Source organism: Drosophila guanche, unplaced genomic scaffold (genome assembly GCF_900245975.1).
Source record: "Drosophila guanche unplaced genomic scaffold, DGUA_6, whole genome shotgun sequence".
NCBI lineage: Eukaryota > Metazoa > Arthropoda > Insecta > Diptera > Drosophilidae > Drosophila > Drosophila guanche.
Window position 1 is genome coordinate 1,742,504 of NW_022995745.1, and position 26,718 is coordinate 1,769,221.

Sequence of the window (26,718 nt, forward strand, 5' to 3'; positions counted from 1 at the left end):
TGCCGTATTCTATCAATCTGGCACTTGAAGGCATCCTCAACCTTCGCTTTCGGCTGCAGCTTCGTTTTTACATCATCGCTCTTGTTTATCCAACGTTTATCTGTGCTTTGGCAATGTGACCCAGAAAGGCCAATGAAAATGAAAATGAAAATGTCAGAGATGAAGTCCATTAAGTGGGCGCCAAGTAACCCTTCAGGAGGGGGGGGGGGGGGGGGGGGGGGGGGGGGGGGGGGGGGGGGGGGGGGGGGGGGGGGGGGCAGTAAATGTCGCTTAGAAAGGTTGTCATTGAGGGCCTCGACTGGTCCCATAAACCATTCATAATGCAAATATAACAGAGCATGTTATAATAGATCTGCTTTTTGGCCATCCATCCGCATTTCACGTACGAGCAGCATTCATTCCATTCAAATTCAAATTTTGAGTTGAATTCGCTTGAAGGTTGAACAAATGTCGCTTGCAGAAATCGCATTCATCGCCTGCGTTCACTGTCCATCAAAAAACACATTTGACACACATTCAAAATAATATCAATATAATATAAATAGATATTGTATGGACGATACCTTCCGATCTCTATCCAACTCTTGGCACACTTTGCCCGCTGGCAGTCTTGCTCTGCCGATTGCGCAAGGCATTTTCATTTTGTGTCTTCATTTGGTTGTGTATTTCCCTGCAGACGGAGGGGCCCAGAACCGTTAACTGGCTGCCCACAGAAGCTGCAGAGAGCTGGCAAAAATAGCTAATTAGAGCTCTTTTATCTGGGAAGTAACTTTGTTCAATCAGTTTTCACTTCAAGTAATCTTTTTTTGGATATTTATGTATATGCGGATCTGCATTAAATCTGAACATATTTATGTACATATGCAGCTTCATATGTACATTTATCTATATCGTGTTTTGTCATTGGCTGTCCGTCAATTAGCTGAGAATAGAACTCGCTGTGGAAATTGCTGTGTGCCCTGCAAACACCAGCAACAATATACAGCATATTGCGAGTACATTTATTAACAACAAATTTTTGATCGACCCCCAGGAGGGTTTGTATTCTGATTGTTGTTGTTGCTGCTCTTGCTGTTGCTGTTGGCGCGTGCGCAGCCAAGTGAAACGCAGTCGCCGTCGCCGTCAGCAGCAGCAACAGGAGGGTTGGCGTTGGCCGGGCTTTTGGGCAGACTTGACATGGCAGTGAGCGTGAAAAATAAATAAATACGTGTAATACAATGAAATGCGGGGTTGCTCATGCCGCTGCCGTCTCTTCAATGTTGAGCAAACATCACCAACAATAATACAAAAATGAAAATAAAACACAACAATAACAAAAAAAACAAAACTAAAAAACTCTTAATCATACTCTGGCGCTGGCGCTGGCGCTGGCGCTGGCGATGGCGCAGACGCTGACGCTGGCAGTGACGCCCGCTGCGCAGTTGGCGGAACTTTTGCATTAGGAGTTTCTGTTTCTGTTTCTGTTTTTGTTTCAGTTGGGGAGTCGCAGTCGGAGTCGAAGTTTTATTTTTGGCCAAACAACATTTGCGTCAACGTCGTCACGGAAGGCAGACGCGACAAACGCGACAACGCGACATCGAACGGAAACCGGAAAAACGAAACAGAGAAAAGAAAAAATACAACAACTACAACAAAAAATAGAATTAAAAGCCATCAGCGGATTGCGACAAAACAAGAGAAAGAGCAGGAGAAAGAGCAGAGAACGCTAACGAGAACGCCAAGCAGAGCGGGAACTGGGGAACAGGGGAATTGGGAATAGGGGAATTGGGGAATTGGAGAACTGGGAACGGTTCGGTACGGGACGGGACGGGACCATGTCCAGTAGTTCGCCGGTGATCGTGTGGAACGGTGCTCAGTATACGGCCAGCAGCAAAGAGCTCGAGCAGCTTCGTCGCGACTACGGCCTGGATGCACGCATGCTGGAGGCGACCCTTGTGCCGCGCTACAAACGCCACAAGCCGGAGGCCAGTGCACGCAACGAGCACGTGAAGCAACAGCCAGCAGCAGTTAAGCCCAGCTCCAATCCCAATCCCAATCCCACTCCCAGTCCCATCTCCAGCTCCAGTTCCGATTGGATACTGCGCCAGGATAAGGACAAGACCGTCAGCCAGGTCAACTTCCATCCCTGGCCGGGCACCCACTTCGATCTGGTGCCGTGGCGACGCACCCGCTCCGCCTTGGACCTCACCTCGGTGGCCGACTACAACCACAGCCTGCTGGTGGATGCCAAGTCGCTGCGCGGCCTAGAGAAGCTCGAGTTGCGGCAGCAAAGGCGCCGCCTGCAGCGTGCCCACTCCACACAGCAAGGCCTGAGGCGCCTCGTGCGCGTGCGCCTCATCTTCTCCATCGAGCTGCGCCACAAGCGGATGGAGGTGCTCCGGAAGAGCTCGCTGCCCGTGCGCGTCTTTGAGCAGCGGTTCGCTCTCAGCGAGAACGAGAGCGCCGCCTACGAGCGGGTGCTGCTGGATGCCAATGCGGGCGTGGAGCAGCATGTGGGCTACTTCAGCAGAAGGCCACAGCAGCCGGCGCAGGATGAGCAGCTTGTGGTGGACTTTGCCAGCGAAACAGAGGCCGAAACGGAGGATAAAGCGGAACCCGATGGGGCTCTCTATGCCACAATAGCCACTCCAGGAGCCAAGAGAGAAACTTCCACTGGGACTGTCACTGCATTTGCCACTATTACTCCTCCTGTTGCTGCCACGGCCAATGTTACTCCTGCATCGGGTCAGGTGCCATGCGTCAAGTGTCGCCACATTGCCATCAAATTAAGGTAAAACCCTAGCCCAGGCAGTCAGTGAAATCTCTGCCAATCTTCTGTTTGGACCGAAGTTCGAACGGTAAACAAGAACACAAAAAGAAAAAATAACTTTAAAAATAAACTCCAAAACTTAATTAACTACAGTGAAGTGTGACTAAAGCAAAACCCAAAATCAAAATCAATCAAAAAACAAAAATTCTGTTTCATGTTTATGTTTGTACTGTGTACATAATTATGTACATTTTTTTGTCTATGCGTGAGGGGCAGCGTGTGATCCAGCGTCAGTGATTTTTTAAATATTCATAATTTATTTATCAAATTTGTTTTCCTTTTCCTTCCGTTTTTGCTGTAGCTTTCCCAGTACATTCAGCCAATATTAAATCACAAATTGATTATCATCTTCCGTTCTCAGCTTTCCCTCTTTGTTCCTCTGTCCATTGATAATACTTAATAGATTTTAGTGTGGTCTGCCAAAGAGTCATCTAAAGTCATTGTCTATCTGTACATCGTTTGCTGGTTCTTGTTGCCCTTCTACAAAGGGCCCTTCTTCACCCGAAAACAAACTATCTTAGAAGCATGCAAGTGTTCAACATTTCAAAAGAAAAGTTAGTCCCAAAAGTTGACCCCTTAGCACTTCTCTTATCTGTGGGAGTCGTAACAAATCTTAATTCAACATTTCCCTAACCCTGTTCACCAATTTGGTTGACCAACTGCCCCGCAATACTCTTGCCAAATACTCGTAGTTTATTTCACTTTTTTGTTTTTGTTTACACCCAAGCCGCCCTGCTTAGTTGACACCTGCTACCGGCCCGTATTCATTTAACAGTTGCCACTGCCACTGCCACTGCCGCTGCCGTTGATGCAATAAACTGGAAGAAAGTGTCGTCTTCTCGGCTTTCTGTTTCTTTATCATGCGCCAAACTGGGAAAGCACAAACCAAAAGCAAACACGTAAACTACATCAGGGTATGCGCGACTTGCTGTATCATGAAAGTAAAGCTAAAGTTGGAAAACAACTTTATTGAGACAGTTCATTGCGCGATTAAGATGTATTTCTCTCCACAAAGCTAGGCTATAAAGGGTATCTCTTGCTTCGAACAGTTCTAGGCAGAGTATCATTATGATTGCTGGCTCCGCAGCGGAAACGGCAGGGGACGCTGCTGATCAGCGATCACGTGAGTCAGCAATGCCAAAGCATCGACTAAGGTGGAGGCAGCAGACTTGACCTGGTTTAGTGATTTGGAAAAGGGCACTGCAGTCGAAGGAGGCTTCGGCTCCCGCAGACAGCTGCAATCAACACTAATTGCCGGTACTTCCTTTAATAATTATGAGGAGCATCAAATCGTTTTGTTTTTTGTTTCATTCATATATAATTGGAGTGTTTCCATGTGCCTTTTTGCATTGTTTCAACAATGTTAGATTAAATGCAAAGCGCCATAGCCATTATTCAATCATTTTAACGTTTTCTATGAACTCTTTTTCGTACCAGATGTATACAAAATCTTCATTTATCTTATCTTCAGTCATATTTTTAACAACATTTAATGAGAGTATTTTTGATTAGCCATATATAATAAATACTTGTTGCATTTTCATTCTCTTTAACGAACAACTAACAACAAGTTCGTGTCTCAAGTCGTTTGTTTTTCCAGCAGCGAAGTTGACTGCGAAATATTTACGCGCTCATGCCCAAAAGTAGACAACAATTTCAGAGGCTTTTCCTTCAGTTTCATGAAGCACTCTGCTGCGGGAAGTTTGGGTTCCGTCAAGAATAATCTTTCTTAACACAATAAATAAGCAATAACTAATATAATTATCTCATTAATATTTGCAGAACCATAAACGACTATGCTCTAAGCTCGAATCTGCACTTGAAGCACAGCAACAGCAACGGCAACGGCAACGGCAACGGTAACAACCACAACAGCCACAAGCTGAACAACTTGCACAGCAACAACAAAGTCATTGGCAACGGCAACGGCAACAGAATGATGCACGCCCACCAGCTGGACTCGTATCTGGGCGGAGGACCACTCCAGATGATGAACATGAGCCAACTGCACCATCCGGGGAATGTTTCGGCAAGCGAAAGGCCCAACGGAGGGGCACTGGCACTGCACTATGCAGCGGCGCGTGGCTGCCTCGATTGTGTGCAACTGCTGGTGGCAGCATCTGTAGATATTTGGTAAGTCAAAACACAGTCAAAGTCCCCTCGCAAAATGTGGCAGAGTGAAAGCTTTGATCCAATATCCGATGCTAAATGCACGGCGCAAATCGCTCGACGATCGACGATCGGCGATTGATTGTCGCAGTTTCATTTGTATTTTATTATTTCCTTAATTTGTCGCTGTTCCCATTCGATGGAGCTGTTTAGCGTTTAAGCAATTAAGCTACAATAATAGATTTATGCTTCATTTCTGCTGCGTTAGAAAAATAAGATCCCAAGAATGGGTCACTGCGTGGATATGTGCTAAGAATATTTATATATATTTTTAAACATTTCCCAAGCAGAACCTCTTTCAGTCTTATTAATTAGAATGGATTGTCTTCCGCCATTGAACATTTCGGGCTATCCAAACAGTCAATTAAATGCGCTAATTAAAGCTTATTAGCGCATCGAACAATGAACAAAGAATGAAGTTAACCATACCAGAAGTTGGCTGCAGCAAGTGGGCCAACGATCCACCGGCTACTCCACTGGATTCACCCAAATTCCTATCGCCCCATAGAAGCGCGCGTCCATCCACAGCGAAGATTCATTTAATTGTTCCAGCTTCAGCTCTCGAGCTCTCGAGCTCTTGGGCAAGGCAAGCCAGCGAAGCGAGTTGCAGCCTCCAGCCGGCTTTGGAGCCAAGTTTGGTTCTATCTTGTGGCATTTTGAATTGGAGTCAAACTGGATGTCGGCAGGGGATCTGTGGCACCACAAAAGCACCGTTGCAACAAGTTTCTTTCATTCGCGTCGAAGTGGAGCAACCTCGGACCAAGTCCAGGAATCAGAATCAATGCCATTGCCTCTGCCATTTCTCTCCTGTTCTTCAAAGCTCACCCCTTGCTGCTGGATCTGGTCAGCTTCAAGCTGCAATTCATATTTATAATGCGTCGAGCCAGATCAATTGACATGACAACTGACACAGCGACACAGAAAGTTGACTGCGGGCTGCTCCATCAGTTCTCGGCTTACGGCAAGTTCCCAAGAATTCGTGTGGGAACTTTGGAAGCCAACCTCGCCGTAAACTATTCGATAATGTTGTATGCAAACGTTGTAGAAGCTGCAGCGTGTTTGCTCCAGAACGAGGGCTGTTCGTTGAGTTTTATCTCTAGATTTGTTTGCTGATAATATTTTATGGAGCAACCTTACCGTTGAGTCTGGCAAGTCGAACGAGCAGCCTTCGCCATAGACCATTTGATAATATTTTGCGTGGAGTGGCAGTGGCAGTGGCAGCAGCAGCAGCAGCTCGATTAACGCTGTCGCTTCTTGTGGCACAAAGCTGGTTTGCTCCCGCCACGCTCTCGAGTCCGCTGGTGGCTGCCCCAGCTGAGCTTGGGTTGAGCTGCGGCAGTGCCGAGCGTTGGCCACTCGATGTGGCCTGGCGCTGGCTATTCGCGTTTGGCCAGTCGAACCGAACGGTGCTTTCATTTCGTTCCGTTCCGTTCCGTTCCGTCTTGAGTCTGCAGCAAACCGCACCGCACCGTCAGCGTCTGTGTTCGTTTGTTTGTTACCGTTTACCCACATCGCAGCGATCGCAAAAACCGTTACATGCCGCAGCAGTGGCAGTGGCAGTGGCAGCAACATGCGGCCTAAGAATGAATTTGAATTTTGATTTCAATGCGGGATCTGGCACGGTTTCGTCTCGCTTCGGACACTGATGCTCGATGCAGCAGCAGCTCGGGCGGTCCTCCGCCTCCGCCTCCGCCAGCGCCAGCGCCAGCGCCTTTTGCCACCCAGCAGCCACTGCCTCAGCGTCAGCGTTAGCCTCAACCTCAGAGTGCTTGCAACGTGCTGGCCAGCCAGAAGAAGCCGACAAAATTTCGCGATTCAAAGTATTTCGAATGCAGTTAACGAATCGGAACGCGAATTAATTAACAGTTTCAGTGTACCAAAGAACTGCAAGAAACAACAGCAACAAAAGAAACAGCAACAACAACAACAACAACAACACTCATCAAACAGTAGCCACAACATTAGGCTTAATGCTGAAGCCAAGTGGAGCTCGAGATCCAGTAACCGCAACCATGAAAAGGTAGCCTCGGTGGCCGCATCTTTGAGCCGCTCAGTTACAAATAATCAATTGGCCAGGCAGCGAGGAGGATGCCAGCCAGCCCCGAAACATTGGCCCGCAACAAAAGAACACAAATCGGATATCCCAATAATAATAATAACAATATTGTGATCCTATTTTGTTGTGTGTTTGTGGTGTGTGTTTGTGTGTGACCAAACAAAAATACAAATATTCTGTGAGTGCTTTGTGGCTTGTGCTTTGTGGAGGATTCAATTAAAGAGGATTGACACGAATGGAGGAGACAAGACAATAAATACAAATGAACTCAAGAATGGATAAAAGGAAACCTCTAGGCAAACTGCAGTTCGTGTTTCCAGTGTGGCTGAGAACCAAGAAAACAGCTGCAAAGATGAATGACAAATTGATTTATTCATAGAAAAGATAGATAGAAAGAATGCAGTCTGTTGGCCATGATGCTCTGGCTATAGACTTTTATTTTAATGTGGGACTCAACATAAATAAACAGCTAGAAAGAAGGAAAAGAAGGAGGAGTAAGCTGTTAGGATGTTAAGCAAAAGGAATGGAGCAAATGGTTAGAGTTTTTAATTGAATTTTTATAGAATATATTTACATAGATTGAGGAAATGTAGATACATTGGATTTAGATTAGATTTCTGCAATTGAAGACCCAAAAGATAAACAAATATATGTAATAGAAGATGGATTAAATGAAGCTCGTAAGTGCAACTCCGGCGAGCTTAAATATTAAAGTTTCCCTGCCACTCAATGCGGGTTAAGTGGAACACAAATGGTGCGCCCCACAAAATGGTTCGAGAATGTTGCGAGCATGGAGCAGTGGGCGCTGTCGCTGTCATTTAAAAATGATCCATTAATCGATTTGCAAGACAATCTTCACTGTCTCATTTGCTGTATGTCTGTCTGTCTGTCTGTCTGTCTGCGTGGTCTATTTGTGTCATGCGAGTTGCTTTCATTCTGCATTCTCTTAGTGATCGGCGGGCGATCGTCAATCAGCGGCCACACTTTTGCACGCAAATGTTCAATTAAATTCATTGGGGCTGGCTCATCATAAACGAGTATACGTATAACTGTCAACAGGCACACCTAACGAGGTTCGTGTGAGGCCTCCGCAGTCTCAGTGTCTGCCATGCTCCTGCTTTCGTCTGCTGCTCAATTATTCCGCCTTTCATTTGTCGGGGCTTCAGTTTGGTTTTCTATATGGCAAGACACATTAAATAAATTAAAAAATAATTATTAAATTGCAATTAGAAAAAGAAAACAACAAAACAAAAAACAACAGAGAAGAGCAGCTAAGAGAAGATATTAAATTGGGATACATATAAAATATCTCACTGTATTTTCCCCCAGTATTTCCAAACAGAAGCTGAAACAGGGTGGAGCACGTGATGGGAGTGAGCACGGGGGTAGAGGTGTGTATGGGGTTGTGATAAAGATGAACAAAAAAATCAACTTTAATTGGTTTACAATTCATTTCTAAAGCGAGAAAAGCTGGAAAATGTAACAAGTCGTCCGAAGTCGGACGAAGAAAGCCACTTGAAGCGCCTTCTTCCACGCTCTCTCTCTCTCTCTCTCCACTGTGCCCCTCTGTCTGTGGATCTGGCAGTGCCGCCTCGCGTATTCCGTGTGTGCAATACCCATGAAGTCGTAAGCCAGTTGACTAAGTGAACAGTACAGATGCGAGTATATATCTGCACATTACCCATCATCGTCGCCTCCGTTGCTCGAGCCAGCATCATTGGCGACTCGCGCGAAAGCACAGTGGGACAAGATCCATGCCAAAGGGAGCTACAAAATGTGGGAAAATTAAGACACAATCCATAAAAAGGCCATGGGCACAGATCAAATGGAACAGGAATGCTAGAAAATAGAAAAGGGTCTAAAGGATTACTTACTAACGCTGTGACAGGCTGCCAAAAGTATATTTTTCAGATAAAAAGAATAGCCGAAAGGTGGGAAAGGCAGATACATAGTTAAATTACCATTAGAATGTTGCACAAATATACAAAAACACTTGAAAACTATTACAGAAAGCGTAGAGAAGTAAAATGAAAATATAAATTAAACAACTAAATGCAAGTGCACTGAAGTTTAAACGTGCGAAAGCTCAAATATTTATCGGAAAAGAAAGGCTTTGTATAGGCAGATCCAGAAAATATAGAAAAAAGCATAGAAAATGATAAGAACTCATCAAAATAAATAGAATAAACACAGAAAAGCAGAAATGTATTTGCAAAGTTTTAGCTTCATGCCCTGCACTGCTTTAAATGTTCCTTAAATAATGCCATGCTGGCCCCACTGTGCGGCATGTGGAAAGCAGAGCTGTGCTCGCGTTGCCAGCTAAATGGTAACAGCAGCAGCAGCAGCAGCAGCAGCAGACGCCACACGGCCCGCGGCATCTACTGGGAGTCAGGCGTAACACAGAGAAACGTCTGGTGCAGCGCCCACCCTCCCGTTCCCGTTCCCGTTCCCCTTCCCCTTCCCCTGCCACACTCCAGCTACTTCATGCCAGTGCAGTTTTTTAAGCGTTAATTTCACCAAAATAACAACAGCAGCAAACAATGCCAGATCAGTGGTTGAGCCGAGGCAACAGAAAGCAGAAATAGTGTTTTGCTAGAAGTTTGTCGAGCAGATCGAGCATCGAGCATCGAGGGTTTAATCTGTAAGCAGCCACATCGGAAGCCAGACAGCGTTAGATACAGGGCCGGGCCGCAGCAGACTTTCGGTTTCAGCTGAAAGACAGTTAGACGGACAGACGGACGGACGGACGGACGGACGGACGGACAACCGGTGATACCTAAGGTAAAGCTACAAGTTCGTGTGGCATGTGGCACGAGTTCGAGTAAAACTCGATATGCAAATGCAAGAAAGCGAAAAGAAAACCCAAAAAGCGATCAAATATTCAAAGTGATTTTTCCTAAACCAGTTTCATATTTGATTTGATTTTTGTTTGTTCAGTGTCTAACGGTATTGGGAAAATCAGAGTGAAATAAACGGAAAACCCGGCTGCAGAAGACACTCAAGACACGAGTGCCAAAAAAACGAAAGTGCAAATCGAAGAATTATACAAAAAGAGTGTTGAAAAGCGTTGAAAAACTTTAACGTGTTGAGTAGGTAAGCGAAGGCCAATTAAAGCGAGATTCAAGAGCACCAAGCACTTCACCAATCAAGCAAGCAACCAACCAACCAACCAACCAATCAATCAATCAAGCAATCAATCCAAACTGAGACACACACAAGTACACACCCATCCAGCCCCCTAGCCCCTGCAAATTGATTTTCTGAGCCTTTTCATAAACCAACACTGTCTGTCCATTTCCTCCCCTCCTTGCAAATCCCCTCTGCCACCACTCTCTAGCTACTTCTCCACCATCAACGTTAAGAAGGGCCTGCTGGGCCGCATGACCACAAGTCTGACCTCCTACCGCCGCAGCAAACAGAAGAGCAAGTCGAACAATGACATCCACACGATCATCGCCACGGAGGTAACGGCCGCCATCCTCAGCAGCAGCAGCCACAGCAGCAATTCGGAGATCGAGCAAAGCCCCACGGAGCTGGGAGCCCAGAATCAGGACAGCCAAAGTCACAAACAGGAGCATAGCAATTCGAATAGCAGCGATCTGCAGGATCTAAGTGAGCTCATGATGGAGGCACACAAGCATCAGCATTCGCACCAGCACCAGCACCAGCATCCGCACCAGCATCAGAATCAGCATCAGCAGAGGAAAGCGGCTGTGGAGGCTGTGCGGGATCGCTTGGATGTGGAGGATGATGAGAACGACTCCAACGATGATGACGAGGCGACGCCCATGCTGAGCGGTGTGGGGCGAAAGGAGCAGAACAATCGCCGCAGTGTCGTGAGGTTCGAACGGGGGTATTCTTATTGATTGAAATGGATCTAATAAGGGTATATATATTGTAATATAATTCCTCAAAAATGGTCCACACACTTTGACCGGTTGTGAATTTATTTTCCCACACGCATTCCATTGATCTTGGATTGTGATCGATCGATCGACTAATGATCGAAGCAAGAGCAGACAAATGCGCAGCAATCCACAAAGATGTGCCGTTGAACTCATGCAAAACCCAGAGCTCAATCAGTGCATTTCTTTGATAATATTACACACGCCATGATATCAATGTGATTGCTCTATTTTGTTCGTATTTATGTATATGGGCATGGACTCTCTGAATGCAGTGTGAATGGCGACTGAGCTTCAATTTTTTATTCAGCCTCATGTCTGGCGTTAATGCCAAAATGTATCTTGCTTTTTTTGTTGCTCATGGAACACTTGATTTTTCGTCTGTTAATTGGTTGGCAACTTATGTGAACGTCTTTTTTTGTTTGTTTTGTTTTCCTTGCCGATTGCAGCGCCAATACGCAAATGGACAATGATGTCACGCCCGTCTATTTGGCAGCACAGGAGGGCCACTTGGAGGTGCTCAAGTTTCTGGTGCTTGAAGCCGGCGGCTCACTTTATGTTCGTGCACGCGACGGCATGGCACCGATCCATGCCGCTTCACAAATGGGCTGCTTGGATTGCCTCAAATGGATGGTAAGCTAAGCCACTGGCCGAGTGCCTGCCGTGCAACACATTCAACACTATTTTGGCTGCCATTTGGCTGTACGAGTAGTTAGCAAACTGTAGCAGCGGCCAATGGGGGTCAATTGGAGCACAGCAACTTGCCGCGATCTCGTTTTATGCGCTCTTATTTTCTTTTTTTTTGTTTGTGGGTCCTGTTTGGGCTAACGGGGTTCTGATGTCTTGACCAGTTTGTCGCCTGGCCTATACAATCCAACAATTGGGGAATGTCCCCAGAGGAGACCAAGCAGCAAGACAGAGAGAGAGAGAGAGAGAGTGCAGTATGCAGATGACCGCTGACAATGGCCCATTGCATTGAATCCGCTCTGCCGCTCTTCCTCTCTGGACAAGAACCAGAATGCATTTTTCAAGATCATCGCAGAAGTCAGTAGAAAATCACCTTTCTAAATTGAACTAAATAGTTTTCCATTTGCCGTAAGAGCTGACGGGTGGAAAACCACTTTCCACAACACTCGTACACACACAGTGAGTGGACAGGCAAGACACAGTGAAGAAACAAGCAAATATCGTTTCAAGCAGGACAATGAGCTGCTGAACGAATGAAGTGCGAGTGGACACTGAGTGGACAGAAGGCTGAACGGCCAGTCAGTCAGTCAGTGCAACACTTGACACGAGTGGGAAAGTATTGGCCATAAAAGATCAAAAGCAAAGAGAAGGTAGATAAATATGGGTACATTTGTGCAAGTATTTTATGTGGCAGTTGTGTGGACAAAAGAGAGTCGTAAACACCGGCAAAGAGTTTAGAGAACGAACAGTCAGAGTCAAAACAATTACAAAGATTTTTGCAATAGGAACAAACTGAACTTTGGGTTCTTTGATTTCTCTTGGCCAGGTTCAAGACCAAGGCGTCGATCCAAATCTGCGGGATGGCGATGGTGCCACACCACTGCATTTTGCCGCCTCACGGGGTCATCTATCCGTGGTGCGTTGGCTGCTCAATCACGGTGCCAAGTTGTCGCTGGACAAGTATGGCAAGTCGCCCATTAACGATGCCGCCGAGAACCAGCAGGTTGAGGTGAGTACGAAGAACCTCGCTTGAACCTGCCAACACTCTGACTCTGACTCCGTCTGACCACCTGCAGTGCCTGAATGTGCTGGTCCAGCATGGTACGTCTGTGGACTACAACAGCAAGAACAGCGTGCAGCGACATAAAGCGCAGCAGCAGCAGCAGCAACAGCAGCAACATCAGCAGCAGCAGCAGCAGCAACATTTGAGCAGCAGCTGCAACTCAAACTCAAACTCCTCGAAGCAAACGAGTCGCAGCAACACCATCAAGTCCAAGTCTTCGTCCACACTGAGCTCCGATGTGGAGCCGTTCTATTTGCATCCGCCAGCAGTGACTGCAGGCGCTGGAGGAGGATCAGCCATGGGCCTGGGCATGGGCATGGGCATGGGCATGGGCATGGGCATGAGCATGGGCATGGGCATTGGTATGGGAATCTCGCGAAAGAACAGCGATGCCTTGTACTCGCAGCAGTCGCGCAGCTCCTCGGAGAAGCTGTACAATGGCAGCTCCTCCATGGGAGGAGGCAATGGTGGTGGAGGAAGCAGCTCCACGGGAGGTGGCGGTGGCGGCGGCGGCGGAGGAGCATTGCTGCCCAACGATGGGCTCTATGTGAATCCCATGAGGAACGGCGGCATGTATGCCACGCCCTCGCCCAACGGCAGCATCTCGGGTGAGTCGTTCTTCCTGCACGATCCGCAGGACATCATCTACAACCGGGTGCGGGATCTGTTCGTAGACTCGGACTGCAGCAGCGTGAAGCAGCACAACAGCAACAACAACAGGGACAGCCACAGTCACAATCACAGTCATCACAGCAGCAGCAGCCACCATCATCAGCAGCAGATAATGCAGTCGAAGGCTGGCAATGCAATGACCATCCAGGCGGATGTCCATTCCAGCTCGAGCGGCGCTGGCAGCGGCTCCGACGAGTCCGTCTCCATCTCGTCCAGCTTCAATTCGCCCAAGAGCAGCAGCCACCATCATCAGCAGATGCGCAGCCAAAGCTTCAATCGGCATGGCAGCAGCAGCAACAGCCACAGCAACATCAGCAACGGCAATGGCAACATTGGCAACAGCAACAGCAGCGGCGGGAAGAACAACAACAACGGCAACCATAACTACAAACAGCACAAGAGCATGCCCAGCAATGGCAATCAGAATGGTGGCGGGGATCACGACTACGAGGATATTTATCTGGTGCGTGAGGAGTCGCGCAAGCAGCACCAACATCAGCAGCAACACCAGATACAGCTGCAGCAACATCAGCAACAGCTGCAGCAACATCAGCTGCAGCAGCAGCAACAGCAACATCAGCTGCAGCAGCAGCAACAGCAACAGCAGCAGCAGCAGCAGCAACATCAGCAACAACAGCAACATAAATACAATGTAGGACGTTCTCGATCCCGGGACAGTGGCTCCCACTCACGTTCGGCCAGCGCCAGTTCCACACGCAGCACAGACATTGTCCTGCAGTACAGCAATCATGTGAGTATTTATTACCCACAGAAAACCCACAATTAATTAATTATTTTCCATTCTCATTTTTAGCATTTGAACAACAAGCGCAATAACAGCATTTCCAGCAGCAACAATAATGGCAATAACCACATCAGCAGTACTAACAACAACAACAGTCTGCTCAATCGTAACAAATCCCATTCAATCATCGGTTTGCACAGCAGCAAATACGATTCCTCGCTGAAGGACAACTACAGCTCAAAGAATGTGAACCTCAAGAATCAGCTGCTCAATGGTGGCATCAAGAGCGACACCTACGAGAGCGTCTGTCCGCCCGAGGATGTGGCCGAACGCACCAAGCAGACGCACAAGAACTCCATGATACGCAACAATCTGGTGGATGCCTCCATGCCACAGTTGCTCGGCAGCAGCAGTCCCAATATTGCACAGAATGTCAACGGCAGCGGCAGCAGCCATCAGAACAACAGCAACAACAATCTGGGCAGCAGAAACCTGAAGCGGGTATCCTCGGCGCCACCCATGCAGAACGTGGCTTTGGGTTAGTTCATACACCAACCAAAACTGTGTCTTCAAAAAGCTCGCACATAACTGTCAACTCGCTCGCCACTCACTGTGTGCAAACGCAAGAGAGAAGCCACGTTTGTCGTTCTCTCGCGACGATGTACGCAGTGAAGAATAGTTACAAAAGGGAAGTGCAGAAATCGGTCTCTGCTAGAGCGAAGAGCGAAACGAGCCAAGACAAATATGATCGAGAGCTTTGAAAGCTTTTTTTCAGACACCCTCAAAGTGTTGACAGTTATTTGCGAGCTATTTTGAATAATTTCAGAACTCTTTAACAGCCTGCCGTCACATTTAAGATTTTACTCAAACTTCTTTATTATTATTTTCCCCAGTGAACGGACCACCACCACCGCCACTGCCACCGCCGCTGCGCGCTCCAGCCCAGCAGCAGCGCAACAACTTGAACGACCAACCGAGCAACGGCAGCAACAACAACATCTACAAGAAGAATGTGTTTGGAGCGAATGCAGTGTCTAGTGGTGCAGTGCCAGCTGCTGCTCCCATTGTGGCCAACGATGCCGTTGACTCCGATTCTGGCCTGGAGGTGATCGAGGAGCCAAGTCTGCGACCATCAGAGCTGGTGCGGGGCAATCACAATCGGACCATGTCCACCATATCAGGTGAGCCGTATGAATAAATCGTATAAATATAAGCTGGTAAAACTGCAACTGTTTTCCACTGGGTAACATCTTTTTGTGGCTAATTCTTGATCAGTTTCAGCCAGGTGCTCTACGTAGATTTGTATGTTTATTTAAGAATATTCCATCACGTTGTTCATCAGCTAGCAATCATTCAATACCCCCCACATTCGACTTTCTCATCATCTCCTTGGCAACATTGGAAAATTTCAAAAATTTTTGTAAGCGAAACAGAACAGAAATCGCCATGAATACATCAGAGACAAGCGACGATGTGGACCTAATCGACCTGGGGACAGATACCTCATCCACACTGGACAACGATAAGAAGCGGGCAAAGCAACAGCCCGAACCGTGGACTCTGAGCCTAGATAAACTGATGTCGGAGCTGAGCACTAACACGTCCACCAAGAACAAGTACATTGTCTATAGTGTTGGCAATCCCACGCTCATTCTCAATTCCCTGGATCCGCAGCAGCTGACCGTTGCCGAGTCACAGCTGCTCGACAAGCACTTGACGGACGTGAAGGTGCTGCCACCATCCATGCCAATGTTCCCGGATCCACAAATACTTGTGCAGGGCATGAAGCGCTATAATGTCAAGCAGAGGGCCAGCAGGGCCACTTTCAGCCGGGACAAGCTGACCAAGGGCGTGGTCAAGGGCCGATACAGGACGGCATGTGGCGAGGTCAAGATCTATCCGAAGCACAATGACGTTCGTCAGGCGGCGGTGCCGAAAGTGGATCCCGACGCCATACCCAGTACCAGTCGTGGCCTGGCATCGACTCCACGTCCCTCCACGGTGCCCCATCGGAAGTCGTACAGCAAGCGGCAGGCGGCCAAGGCCAGCACCAACAAAGGGCAAGCCTCGAAGGACACGGCGCCAGGGAAGGACTTGCAGCCGAAACAATAAAAGAAGACCGATGCTCCTCACTAGTCGAATAAACTAAGATTTCTGCATACTGCAACATATTACGCTGTCATTTCCGAGGTCTTTCACCTCCGACAAGACAGCCAGCGGACAGCAGACGACAGTCGTTAGGAGTCAAGGTGGGGTCGGGGTCGGGGCCGAGTCCGAGTCCGAGTCCGAGTCCGGGGTCTGGCTTCGTCAGCGTCCAGTGGCTTGTGACTGTCTGCATTGATTGATCAATTAGGGGAAATGTTGCCAGTCATGTGGGTCGATTGAGCAGGAAAATGGCCTGCAGTCTGCAAACAAGTTGGCAGCAATGAGAATCAGCTTCGGCCAGGCAATGCCTGGAAGGTGTCCATAGGAGAATGAGATGGCTGGAGGCGGATGTCTCTGTTGGCCGTGCACGGATAGCTTAAGTGTTGTTTATTCAGCCCAATTGGCAGATGAAGAATTGAATGTTAGACTGAGTTTTCCAGGCGTAACCCTATCATGCCGCACGCCCCATTAGGCGTCCGACAACCAGTTCCCATAGAGCCATATTTGCCGCCTCATTATCACACAATAAATATCGAGCTTTGACTTAATTGCTGCCAAATAAGACAGTGACAGGCGACAGGCGACAGGCGACAGGCGACTGTACAAAATGTGATGCTATGTTTGACATGTGTTGGCTCGATTTTCCATTTGCTAATTGCCTATTATGCCCGTGGAGGTGGATGCGGAGCAGGTGGAAAACTGGAAATGCTTTGGCTGGTTATAATTGAGACGACGTTCACACGCTAATGCGGCAAAAGATCCGTGGAAACAAAGAAGTGGAAGTGCAAAAGTGGAAATGGCTGAAACCATTGAAGACAATCCAATCCAAGCCAGTGCCGTATGGGGGCCAAAGCCGACCCCCTGATCCCCAGATCCCCAGATCCCTATGCCCGATATCAAATGGAGGGAAACCAGAAAAGCGTTGGGCATGCCAGCAGACACACTGGACATGGGAGACTGAATCCCTGGGATGCAATGAGGAAGCTATTTGCCAGCAAGACACGAGGCACCCAAAGCCGAGGAGAGCCGAGACCCCCAGCGCCGAGACCTGTAACATGTCCCACACATTTCCCCATAATTGGCCCCGACGATGGTTCACTCACCACCCGCAACGCCTCCACATGGCCTGGGCGGTAGTAGTTCGGTCTCTGGCAAAACTTTTACCAACGAAAGTGAACGTGTTTGCCGCACAACAACAGAAAAAGCGAGACAAACGATCGTTGGAGCTGCAGTAGCTGCAGTTGATGGCAACCTCCACATTGTCGTCGCCGTTGTGGCTGTGCCTCTGCCTCTGTCTCTGCCTCTGCGTCGTTGTGTGTTTTCGGAGCTTTGCCGATCCGCTGTCTTGGGTGAATAACTTTGTCGATCGTCTGAACTCGGATCAGGCTGCCAGCGACGTTCGCACAGACAACATCGTCGAGTTCCCAAATCGTTCGTTGAGTCCTCCAAATCATTCGTGGAGTTCCCTAATTATTCGTGAAGTTCCCGTTGCGTTCTTGGAGTCTCCCAGCAGCGTGTGTGCGTGTGCAATCGATCTTTTTCTTTTCTTTTTAATGTGTCAAACACTGGTGGAGAATGTGATTATTTAGCGTGAATTTGAATGAAGACACTTTTGTGCACCTGCGAAGCATACTGACCCGGACCCTGACCCTGGACCCATTCAAACATCACCATGAACATGCTGGGCTCGGTGAAGATTCACAAAAACTCGCGCCGGAATTACTTCACACTGAGCTTTCAACGCTTCGATATATTTCGGTGTAAGTGCACATAAAAGGCAGCAAAAGAACACAAAGGATAAAGCAGGGATTATGTGTAGAAGTTGTGGCTGGAAGTTAACAAAAGTTTGATCTGCCTCATCGTATTTTGTGCTACTACTTTTAGTGCATTTATTATCTTATGCATTATCTTTTGTGATCTGCATATTCTCCGCTTTCGTTGCTCCATCGGTAGATTTTGCACAGCCTTTTTGCGCTACAAGTAAATACTGCAAATATTTTTGAGGGCCAAACCAACGGCAGGCATTGCACTCGCGAAACCAAATCAAATTGCAATTCCAATGTGAGTTTCACCGTGACATGGACCCGTTGCAGGAGTTGACAGCTACAAAGCGGTTGCGGCTTTGCTCCGCTCAAATTGATAGATAAAATGTGGCAGCTTGTTGGACACAGTCGCTTTTTGGTTGCTCCTTTTTTGATGTGGCCAAAATACAACAACAAAAATGCAACTCGACTGCGATGCGATTGAATGCAATGCATAAAATCAAAAAACAAACTGGCTCGACTCGATTGTAAGTGGTTTGCCCATAGACAATGGCCGGGCCACAGTCAGTGCCACAAGTCCATATCCACGTCCACATTCACGTAATGGCCATGATCTCCGAACGAAACGAGTTGTGCCGGCGGTGGAGCCGTGAAAGTTGCAGCAAGACGCTGGCCGAGGACTACTCGATCGGGTTTGGTTTATTGGTAGCCTGAGCGAACGGAGATTGTTTGCCCAATTAAGTTGCTTGTGGCATGGAAATTGAAGCAGCAAACACACACACACACACACTCAAGTGGTTTTCCAAGGAAATTGGTGGGGTTAAATTATCTTTTTTCATGACAAGAGATACTCCCACGAGCGCCCGAGGTGGTGGAAGTAATTCTGGCACAGCGACTGCCACTTCCGTGTGATCGTATCCGTTGGCCACAAAGTCATAAAAGGGAAGACAATCGCTGGGTTTTGTACGAGCCAAAGAAATAAATTGGTACAACTTTTCAAGGAATTATCTATAATTTACGACCAGGCCAGGAAGACAACAGCGGCAGTGGGCGGAGAAATGTTTTCTTGAGCATTATTTGAATTATTATTTGATATTCCAATCGAAAGTTAGTCTCTAGATGAAAGATAACTTATCTGAGCAGCTTTGTGGAGCTGTAAAGCTGATTGTACTCTTATCTCCAATTGAAGTTTGGACTTGGACTATCAGTGGCCCTAAGATCGGAGAATGTGGGCTTGGAATTTGCAGCATCTGCGACTTAATTTAAGCCCCGTGCCCTTATATAAAATTAGCTCCCATCTACAGCCATCTCCCATTTGGTTTTCCTACTGCTAGTTACAGTTTGAAACATATTTAATTGGGGGCTAAATGTCAGGATGGAGCTGCTAGTCCATCATTGGTGGCTCTGGCTCTGGTGTGGCTCTGTTCTTGTGGCGCTTCGTCTGGTGAAAGGCGCCGCGTCTCTGCATACGCAATGAACTATTGTCTTGTTGGTGTTGGCTGCTCAAGTGAGCATGACCAGAGCTGGGGAGGGAAGCGTCGTGTTGACTGCTAACCCACAAAAGCGAGCGACGAATGAAACTCATAAATAAATTTGTTCAATTTCAGCGAACAAGAAAGCCAAGCTGCTCAATGGTAACGCCAATCCTCCAGTCAACAATTCAGCAGCAGCAGCAGCACAGCCGAATGGAGAGGACAACGGTGGCGGAGGAGCAGGAGAATCGCGTAATCCGAATGGCAGCATCTATGGCTATGCTGAGGCACCCAAGTCCCAGAGGGGCGGCAACTATCAGCAGACGACATCGCCCCATTACCCGCAGCAGTCGCAGCAGCAGCAGCAGCAGCATCCGAATCATCATCATCAGTATGCGCCGAGCCTTTATGGGGGTGGATCCTCGGCGGAGGATCATTACGAGCTCACCCAGCAGCAGGCGCAGTATGCGGGCATTTATGGTGAGGCTGGGAGCGTGGCAAACGGATCGGTGAGCGGTCGCACGGGCGGACCCAATCTGGTCAATAAGCAGCTGGTGCTGCCGTTTGTGCCCCCCAGTTTTCCCAATAAATCACAGGACGGCATCACGCACCTCATCAAGCCGTCCGAGTATCTGAAGAGCATCAGCGATAAGCGTTCGTGTCCATCCTCGGCCCGGTGAGTAATCGTCAGTCCCGTGCCCCTGCCCCTGCCACTGCCACTGCCACCACTTTCAATTAGCAGATGGCAGCCGATTTAATTTGGCTGAACATCTCGTGCAACGGCAAAAGCATAATTAGTGCAGTGGCAGAGGTACAGTTGCCTCGCCTCAATTAGCCATCCACCAGATGGATGGATGGGAGAGATGGATGGCTGGATGGATGGTTGGTTGAATGCAACTTGGCAGCAGCTTGGCTGCATCTTTGCAATTAGCAGCTACAGACAGAGAGAGACAGAGAGAGAGATCTCGAGTCTTGAGAGTCAGTCAGCCACTTCCTCCGCCGCTCAAGAGTGCATGAAATTTTATGCGTGCCAGTTGTGAATGTGGCATGCTGCTTGCCACGGCTGCCACGACTGCCACGGCTTGGCATGGCCATGGCCGTAGCTGCAACTCAGTTGCAATCCAAAGATGATACTGCGCACACGCCACCACGCCTGGCGCAGGTCCGAATGGCCACAATGCAGTGAAAGTCGCAAGCTTCCAGCCACTAATCCGCTTCTATTTCGTTCTCTGTGCAGCTCCACGGATACGGAGGACTACATGCAGATACAGATTGCCAACCAGCAGCAGCAGCACCAGCAGCAGATACATCCCCAGCAGCAGCAGCAGCAGCAGCATCATCATCATCATCCACATCCACATCATAATCATCATGGAATTGGGGAGCAGCCACCGTTGCCGCCGCCGCCACCGCCCTTGCCGCACAATGTGCCGCTGCCGCCCATGATGATGCCTGGGATGATGAATGGCAACGGCAATGACTCCACCATGGCCAGCAAGTCGCACAAGACCAAGAAGCCGCACGGTGCCGCGCCCAATAGTCAGGACACTGCCACACGGAAGCAGCACCAGCCGCTCTCGGCCATTTCCATACAGGATCTGAATAGCGTTCAGGTGAGGCTCCCCTCACACGCTCCACCCGTGAAGGGATTCATATTAATCAAAACATTCCCCAGCTGCGACGCACGGACACGCAGAAGGTGCCGAAGCCGTACCAGATGCCAGCGCGTAGCCTGAGCATGCAGTGCCTCACATCCAGCACGGATACGTATCTGAAATCGGATCTGATTGCCGAGCTGAAGATCTCCAAGGACATACCGGGCATCAAGAAGATGAAGGTCGAACAGCAGATGGCCAACCGCATGGACTCCGAGCACTATGTGGAGATAACCAAGCAGTTTACGGCCAACAACTATGTGGATCAGGTGAGTTGAACTCCATCCAGGCATCCATCCATTGCCCCCCGTGAATCCCGACCTTGGACTAAGAGCGTTCGTGATGCGTGGCAAAGATCTACTTGCAGATACCGGAAAAGGATCAGGCCGGCAATGCCATACCCGACTGGAAGCGTCAAATGATGGCCAAGAAGGCGGCCGAGCGGGCCAAGAAGGACTTTGAGGAGCGCATGGCCCAGGAGGCCGAATCGCGTCGCCTCTCGCAGATACCGCAGTGGAAGCGCGATCTATTGGCTCGCCGCGAGGAGACCGAGAACAAGCTGAAGTAAGTTGAGTTTTGGGTGAGCGTGTGGTGAGGAGGGCCGGGCCGGGCGGGCTGGCGGCACGTGGGCGAGCTGGATGGCAGGGCGGACTCATCTCTGACCGCTGTGTATGTGTGGCCTTTTCCAGAGCGGCCATCTACACGCCCAAGGTGGAGGAGAACAACCGCATTGCGGACACCTGGCGGCTGAAGAACCGCGCCATGTCCATAGACAACATCAACATCAATCTAGCCGGCATGGAGCAGCACTATCAGCAGATCCAGTTCCAGCAGCTACCACAGCAGCATCCCCAGCAGGGTGGCAACAAGGAGAACCACAGCCACAGCCCAGACTCCAACCCAGAGCCGGAACAGGCCGCCGCTGCCGCTGCCGCTGCCGCAACCGCAGCCGCCGCCCTGGAGCCAACCGTGGACCAGCCCCTAGACCGGGAGGCCCACGAGCAGCAGCAGCAACAGAAGCAGGAGGAGGAGGACAACATCATACCCTGGCGTGCCCAGCTACGAAAGACCAACAGTCGCCTCAGCCTCATCTGATTTGATTATGATTATGATTATGATTACGATTTTGATTCTGATTCCCCCCATGGGTCTTATAAGTGGTGCATTTTGTTGAATTGTGTTTTTTTTTTTTGTTTTTTTTCCTAACTTAAAAACTGTGCAATTACGATATGAAATGATAATTAAACCTACTATATTATAATATTATACTAGCTTAAGACTAGGCATTGTTTTATCAACCAACTGCAGATCCAAGGCAAGCTTAAACCCAAAAAAAAAAAAAGAAAACATAAACGAAAGATCGAAGAGATCGAAGAGATTGAAAGTATGTGAAAGTAAGAGTATATAGAAACCTAACTTGTACGATAAACGTATATTATTATATTACATATACATATTATTACTCTTAATTTATGATTATAATTGCTTCTCGAAAAAAAAAAAATACCTATTGTTATTCCTATCTGACTCGAGCAGTCAGGGACCGAAAAGCGAACCGATTTACTCGGATTTATTTGATTTAATAACATTTTATCTGCATATGCAATTACATTTTTGGTGTTGTACTTTTATTATTAAAATTTTGGAGCATTTTTTTTTTGAAACTATTTATAAATAATGCAATTTTTGACTTTGACTCGGCATGAACTTAATATTTAATGGCATTAATTTAATTGATTCGCTTAAGACTTTTTTTTATTGTTATTTGTTTTTATATATCGGCTCAACAATTTTATAATTAATATCTAAACATGCATATACACAAATACATCAAATATACACAGCAAAATGATTGAATCAATAAATACATACAACATTATGAATACAAGATTGAAAGATTAAATAATGGGACTAGCCTGACCGAAATAGCGGGAACCAACTGGCCATAACTCGTTGTTGTAACTCGCTAACTGAGAAGTAACGATTAACGAGTGGCGCAGAGGCGATTCTGTACGGTTTTGTATGACGAATTGGATACCAAATAAAAGCAGAATCATGCTACTGCGGTTATTATTTAAACTGTGTCAATGCAGCGATTTTTCGATGAAACTTTCCCAAGAGTTTTGTTTTGATGGTTCGATGTTGAGTAGAGTTATCGACGTGGCCCGCCAAGTCCAACGAACAGTGTTCAGGTGCAGCATCGGCAACAGCGATAAGAACGGAGCCATCCACTCATTATGTGTGCGGGCGGAGTTCTGTGTATCGGGGTTAATCGATCTTAGAGGTGAAAAAGATCGCATTTGTAATCAGAATGTGTGTTTGGCAGCTATCTGCTGAGGAGATTAGACTGACCAGCGCTGGGCAATTTTTGTTTGTTTCTTTTGTCTCCACGCTGCATAGATAATGCGAAATTAGATTCGGACTTTGGGTGGCCTAATCAATGGCATATTAATTTACGAAAATATCTGTACAAATGGTTATAGATAAATCAGCCGCAACACCGTCGCCGGTGCCTTAGGTGATAGCCCCCTGATATGGGGGCGGGCTTAGCCACCACTCAGTGGTCTATATAAACACACCCCAAGGTGCTGGTAGCCAACATTCGTCAGTGAATCGTCGAACAATATGAAAGTAATTACTGTCTGCCTCTTGGTTCTGGTCTCGGCCAGCTGCCTGCTGACCACTCATGTAAGTGTCCATCGATTCCAATCCGATCCGAAGTAAAGTACAACACTGAATCCTTTTTGCAGGCAAATGCTGTTGGCCCGAGCGATAACTTTGACTATGATTTCGAGATTGAACAGCTGCTGTCGGAGCTCGAGGGCGATTTCGACTATATGGGTGTGGCCGAGCAGGGATTCATTCGCTCCTGCCGCTCCATTCTGGTCAAGGCATTGAAGGGCATCCGCGGCACCAACTGCATCCTCAAGGAGACTCTGGCCGTGCTGACTGCTTGCACCACCTACGTCGATGCCATCGATAGCTGCGGCGTGGCCGTGCCCAAGGATGTGGCCAGGGTTGTGAACACCGTCAAGTCCATGATCACCATCTGCAACAACATCATCCACCTGCACTCGAATCTGTGCGCCGCAGACGACACCACCACCAACGGCACCGGCAAAACCACTGGCAAGTGCTTCGCTAAGGTCTTCTTCTCCACCATGTCGTTGGTCAGGAAGTTGAACGTCACCCTCAAGCTGATCGCCAAGCTGCCCGCCGACACCAGCTCCTGCTTCATGGGTGCCACCAATACCGTCAAGGATGCCTGCAACGCCTTCCTGCCCAACATCGATGTCTGCATTGCTTCCATGTAAACATTTTAATAAAAATACACAAACATATTCAGAACATATTGAAGAACTAAAGGACTACTTACTGGATCGTAATAGATATTAATAGGAATTAAAGTAGAGCGTATATTCCCATGAAACTTATCAATTTCCATCCCCCTTTTCGTGCCGGGTTTTGGCTTTTTTTTCCCTTTTGAACGAGCTGCGCCCCCAGAGTCCATCTATAAATTATCTAATGCAAAATGCACTTCAAATTAAGCTCTTTGCGGAATGGAGTGCCAGATGGACAATCGGCCAGATAAGAACTAATTGTAAGTTAAGCACCGAATCACAGCAACACATTTGATGTCTGCCGACCAGACACGAAAGGCAATACGAAAAACAAAGGTGTGCTTCTGTCGTAGATTATAATTCTCGCATTGTATACAATATTTGCTCAAAGAAAGACAGAGATTAATTGTTCACACTGTACTTCGGTCTGTCGGTTGCTCACCTCACGGATCCCTCCTGTCATTGTTATAAGTGTATTATCACGTTTTTCTTTGTACTTTTCTCCTTCTTGTTTGCCTCGTAACCGTAATCGACTCACATCTGCTCTTGACTTTTGCCCATTGCGTGAGAGAGCGAGAGTACTGGGTACTGTCGCTCAGAGAGGATCAAACGCATGTCGCGCGTGTTCCTCTGCAGTGGTAGGTGTGGGTGAAACAGAGAGGCAAATGGTAATTTTGTCGCAGGTAATATTCTGAAGCTGTTTGTAAACGATGTGCATAGAGCTTTGAGCTATGTCCGTCTCTTTTTGCCCTCTGTCTGATCAGAGTACGCAAAGCGAGCAGCCACATATAAACGAAAGCTCCACGTGAAGCTAAAGCACCGTTTCCAACCAGCCTACGCAAAGCCAGCAGCCACACATACACAAAAGCTCCGCTTTCCATGGATGCACCGTTTACAACCAGCTTTGCTGGGAGAGAGTAATTTTTCGTCCACACCTTCGCTTTTAACGGTGATTTGCTTAGGCGAAATGAAAGAAGCAATTGGTGAACCCAGCGATAATGAAAATATAAATACTGCATATATACGTACGTATGTGCACACATATGCACAAGTATAAACCGATCAAAACTATCATTTTGTGGTTAACACAGATTATTTTTTAATTGCTTCATGGAATGGTGTTCACTCGAATACAGACGATTGAGCTGTCTAAGAGGTCAGCTTGGAACAGTTGGTGATGTTCTGGGGGAACTGGGTGTAGTAGCTGGTCAGGGTGTTTACAGCATCGTTGACGCAGGCACCCGCATTGGGAGCAGTCTTTGGCAGCTTCTTGGCCAGAGTGATCACGTTCTGCACCTGATTCTTGAGCGACCACAACTGGTAGAGAGTCTTCGCGAAGCAGCTGTTTGTGACCTTCTGGTCGGCGTCCTCGGCTGAGGCGCAGATGGTCGACTTGTAGCTGATAATGTTGTTGGCGGTTTTGATGATCTTGATGTTGGCATTGATCAGATTGGTCACATCCTTGCTGGCCGTGGTGCCGCAGAGGACAACGTTGCTGTTGAACTGAGTGGCGCTGTCCTTGATGCCCACCACCCACTTGACGGCGCAGTTGAAGCCCTTCACCGAGCGCAGAACCAATTTGAATGTCTTGTAGAGGGTGCCAAAGGCCTCGATGTCGACCAAACCATCTTCGGTCACATCGTACAGCTCCGGCGACATATTCTCATGGGGAATGGGCTGCACGAAGGCATTAACCTGCACAGTTTGGAGTCCACAATTAATAACAAATAATTACTCTTCCCTCTGATCATCTCACTTACGCCGAGCAGGCACAGTGCCAGGAAGAAAAGTGTGAACTTCATGTTGATTTCTATGCTTTGAACCAACTATGCCAACTGCCTGCGCCACTGGTCTTTTTATATGGCTGGCCTACCCATAGTTTCATTAGCCATTGGCAATCATTTTGAATCGATTGATCTTAAGCATATTGGGCATAGAATGCTAATTTATATTTCCACTTGATAGAAATAGACGCGAAATGCGAGTATTTAAACTTCACAACAACAAGGAGCTGCAGATAATGCGTATCAGCTATCCGCATATCCGAGTGTCTACTTGATAACTGGCCTCTCTCTCTCTCTCTCTCTCTCGATCAGGCAGCGATGTCCAACGGTTAACGGAAGTATGAATCCATTATACGGGTACATAGCATAGCACTAGGCTGGGTTGCTGCAAAGAGCCAAAAATGAGTGAAAGTCAGCTTTCCAGGCGTCGGTCTTAACAATGCTGAAGCATA

At 47.8% G+C, this 26,718-nt stretch overlaps 3 protein-coding genes across 4 annotated transcripts; 2 read left to right on the plus strand and 1 right to left on the minus strand.

Annotated features, from left to right (window-relative positions):
- Positions 1 to 1,811: 1,811 nt before the first annotated feature.
- On the plus strand, positions 1,812 to 22,483 carry LOC117580633 (putative uncharacterized protein DDB_G0293878). Of its 2 annotated transcripts, XM_034267221.1 has the most exons (13): positions 1,812 to 1,990; positions 2,048 to 2,770; positions 4,592 to 4,942; positions 11,389 to 11,572; positions 12,453 to 12,635; positions 12,703 to 14,112; positions 14,176 to 14,644; positions 15,000 to 15,287; positions 19,622 to 20,162; positions 20,724 to 21,099; positions 21,162 to 21,410; positions 21,497 to 21,705; positions 21,831 to 22,483. In XM_034267221.1, exons 1-13 carry the CDS (start codon positions 1,815 to 1,817, stop codon positions 22,234 to 22,236), a joined length of 5,565 nt encoding a protein of 1,854 aa, XP_034123112.1. In that variant the 5' UTR covers positions 1,812 to 1,814; the 3' UTR covers positions 22,237 to 22,483. The 2 variants fall into 2 exon arrangements, with proteins under 2 accessions (XP_034123112.1, XP_034123111.1); XM_034267220.1 differs by lacking the exons at positions 1,812 to 1,990; positions 2,048 to 2,770; positions 4,592 to 4,942 and adding exons at positions 6,727 to 6,998; positions 10,372 to 10,875.
- Positions 22,484 to 23,722: 1,239 nt separating this feature from the next.
- Positions 23,723 to 24,498, plus strand: LOC117580636. The gene is made up of 2 exons (XM_034267224.1): positions 23,723 to 23,829; positions 23,892 to 24,498. The coding sequence occupies exons 1-2, from the start codon at positions 23,767 to 23,769 to the stop codon at positions 24,453 to 24,455; spliced, it is 627 nt and encodes a 208-aa protein (XP_034123115.1). The 5' UTR covers positions 23,723 to 23,766; the 3' UTR covers positions 24,456 to 24,498.
- A 1,058-nt stretch (positions 24,499 to 25,556) lies between these two features.
- Positions 25,557 to 26,325, minus strand: LOC117580637. Its single transcript, XM_034267225.1, has 2 exons — positions 26,243 to 26,325; positions 25,557 to 26,177 (listed from the first exon to the last, which is right to left on the minus strand). Exons 1-2 carry the CDS (start codon positions 26,282 to 26,284, stop codon positions 25,632 to 25,634), a joined length of 588 nt encoding a protein of 195 aa, XP_034123116.1. The 5' UTR covers positions 26,285 to 26,325; the 3' UTR covers positions 25,557 to 25,631.
- Positions 26,326 to 26,718: the final 393 nt, after the last annotated feature.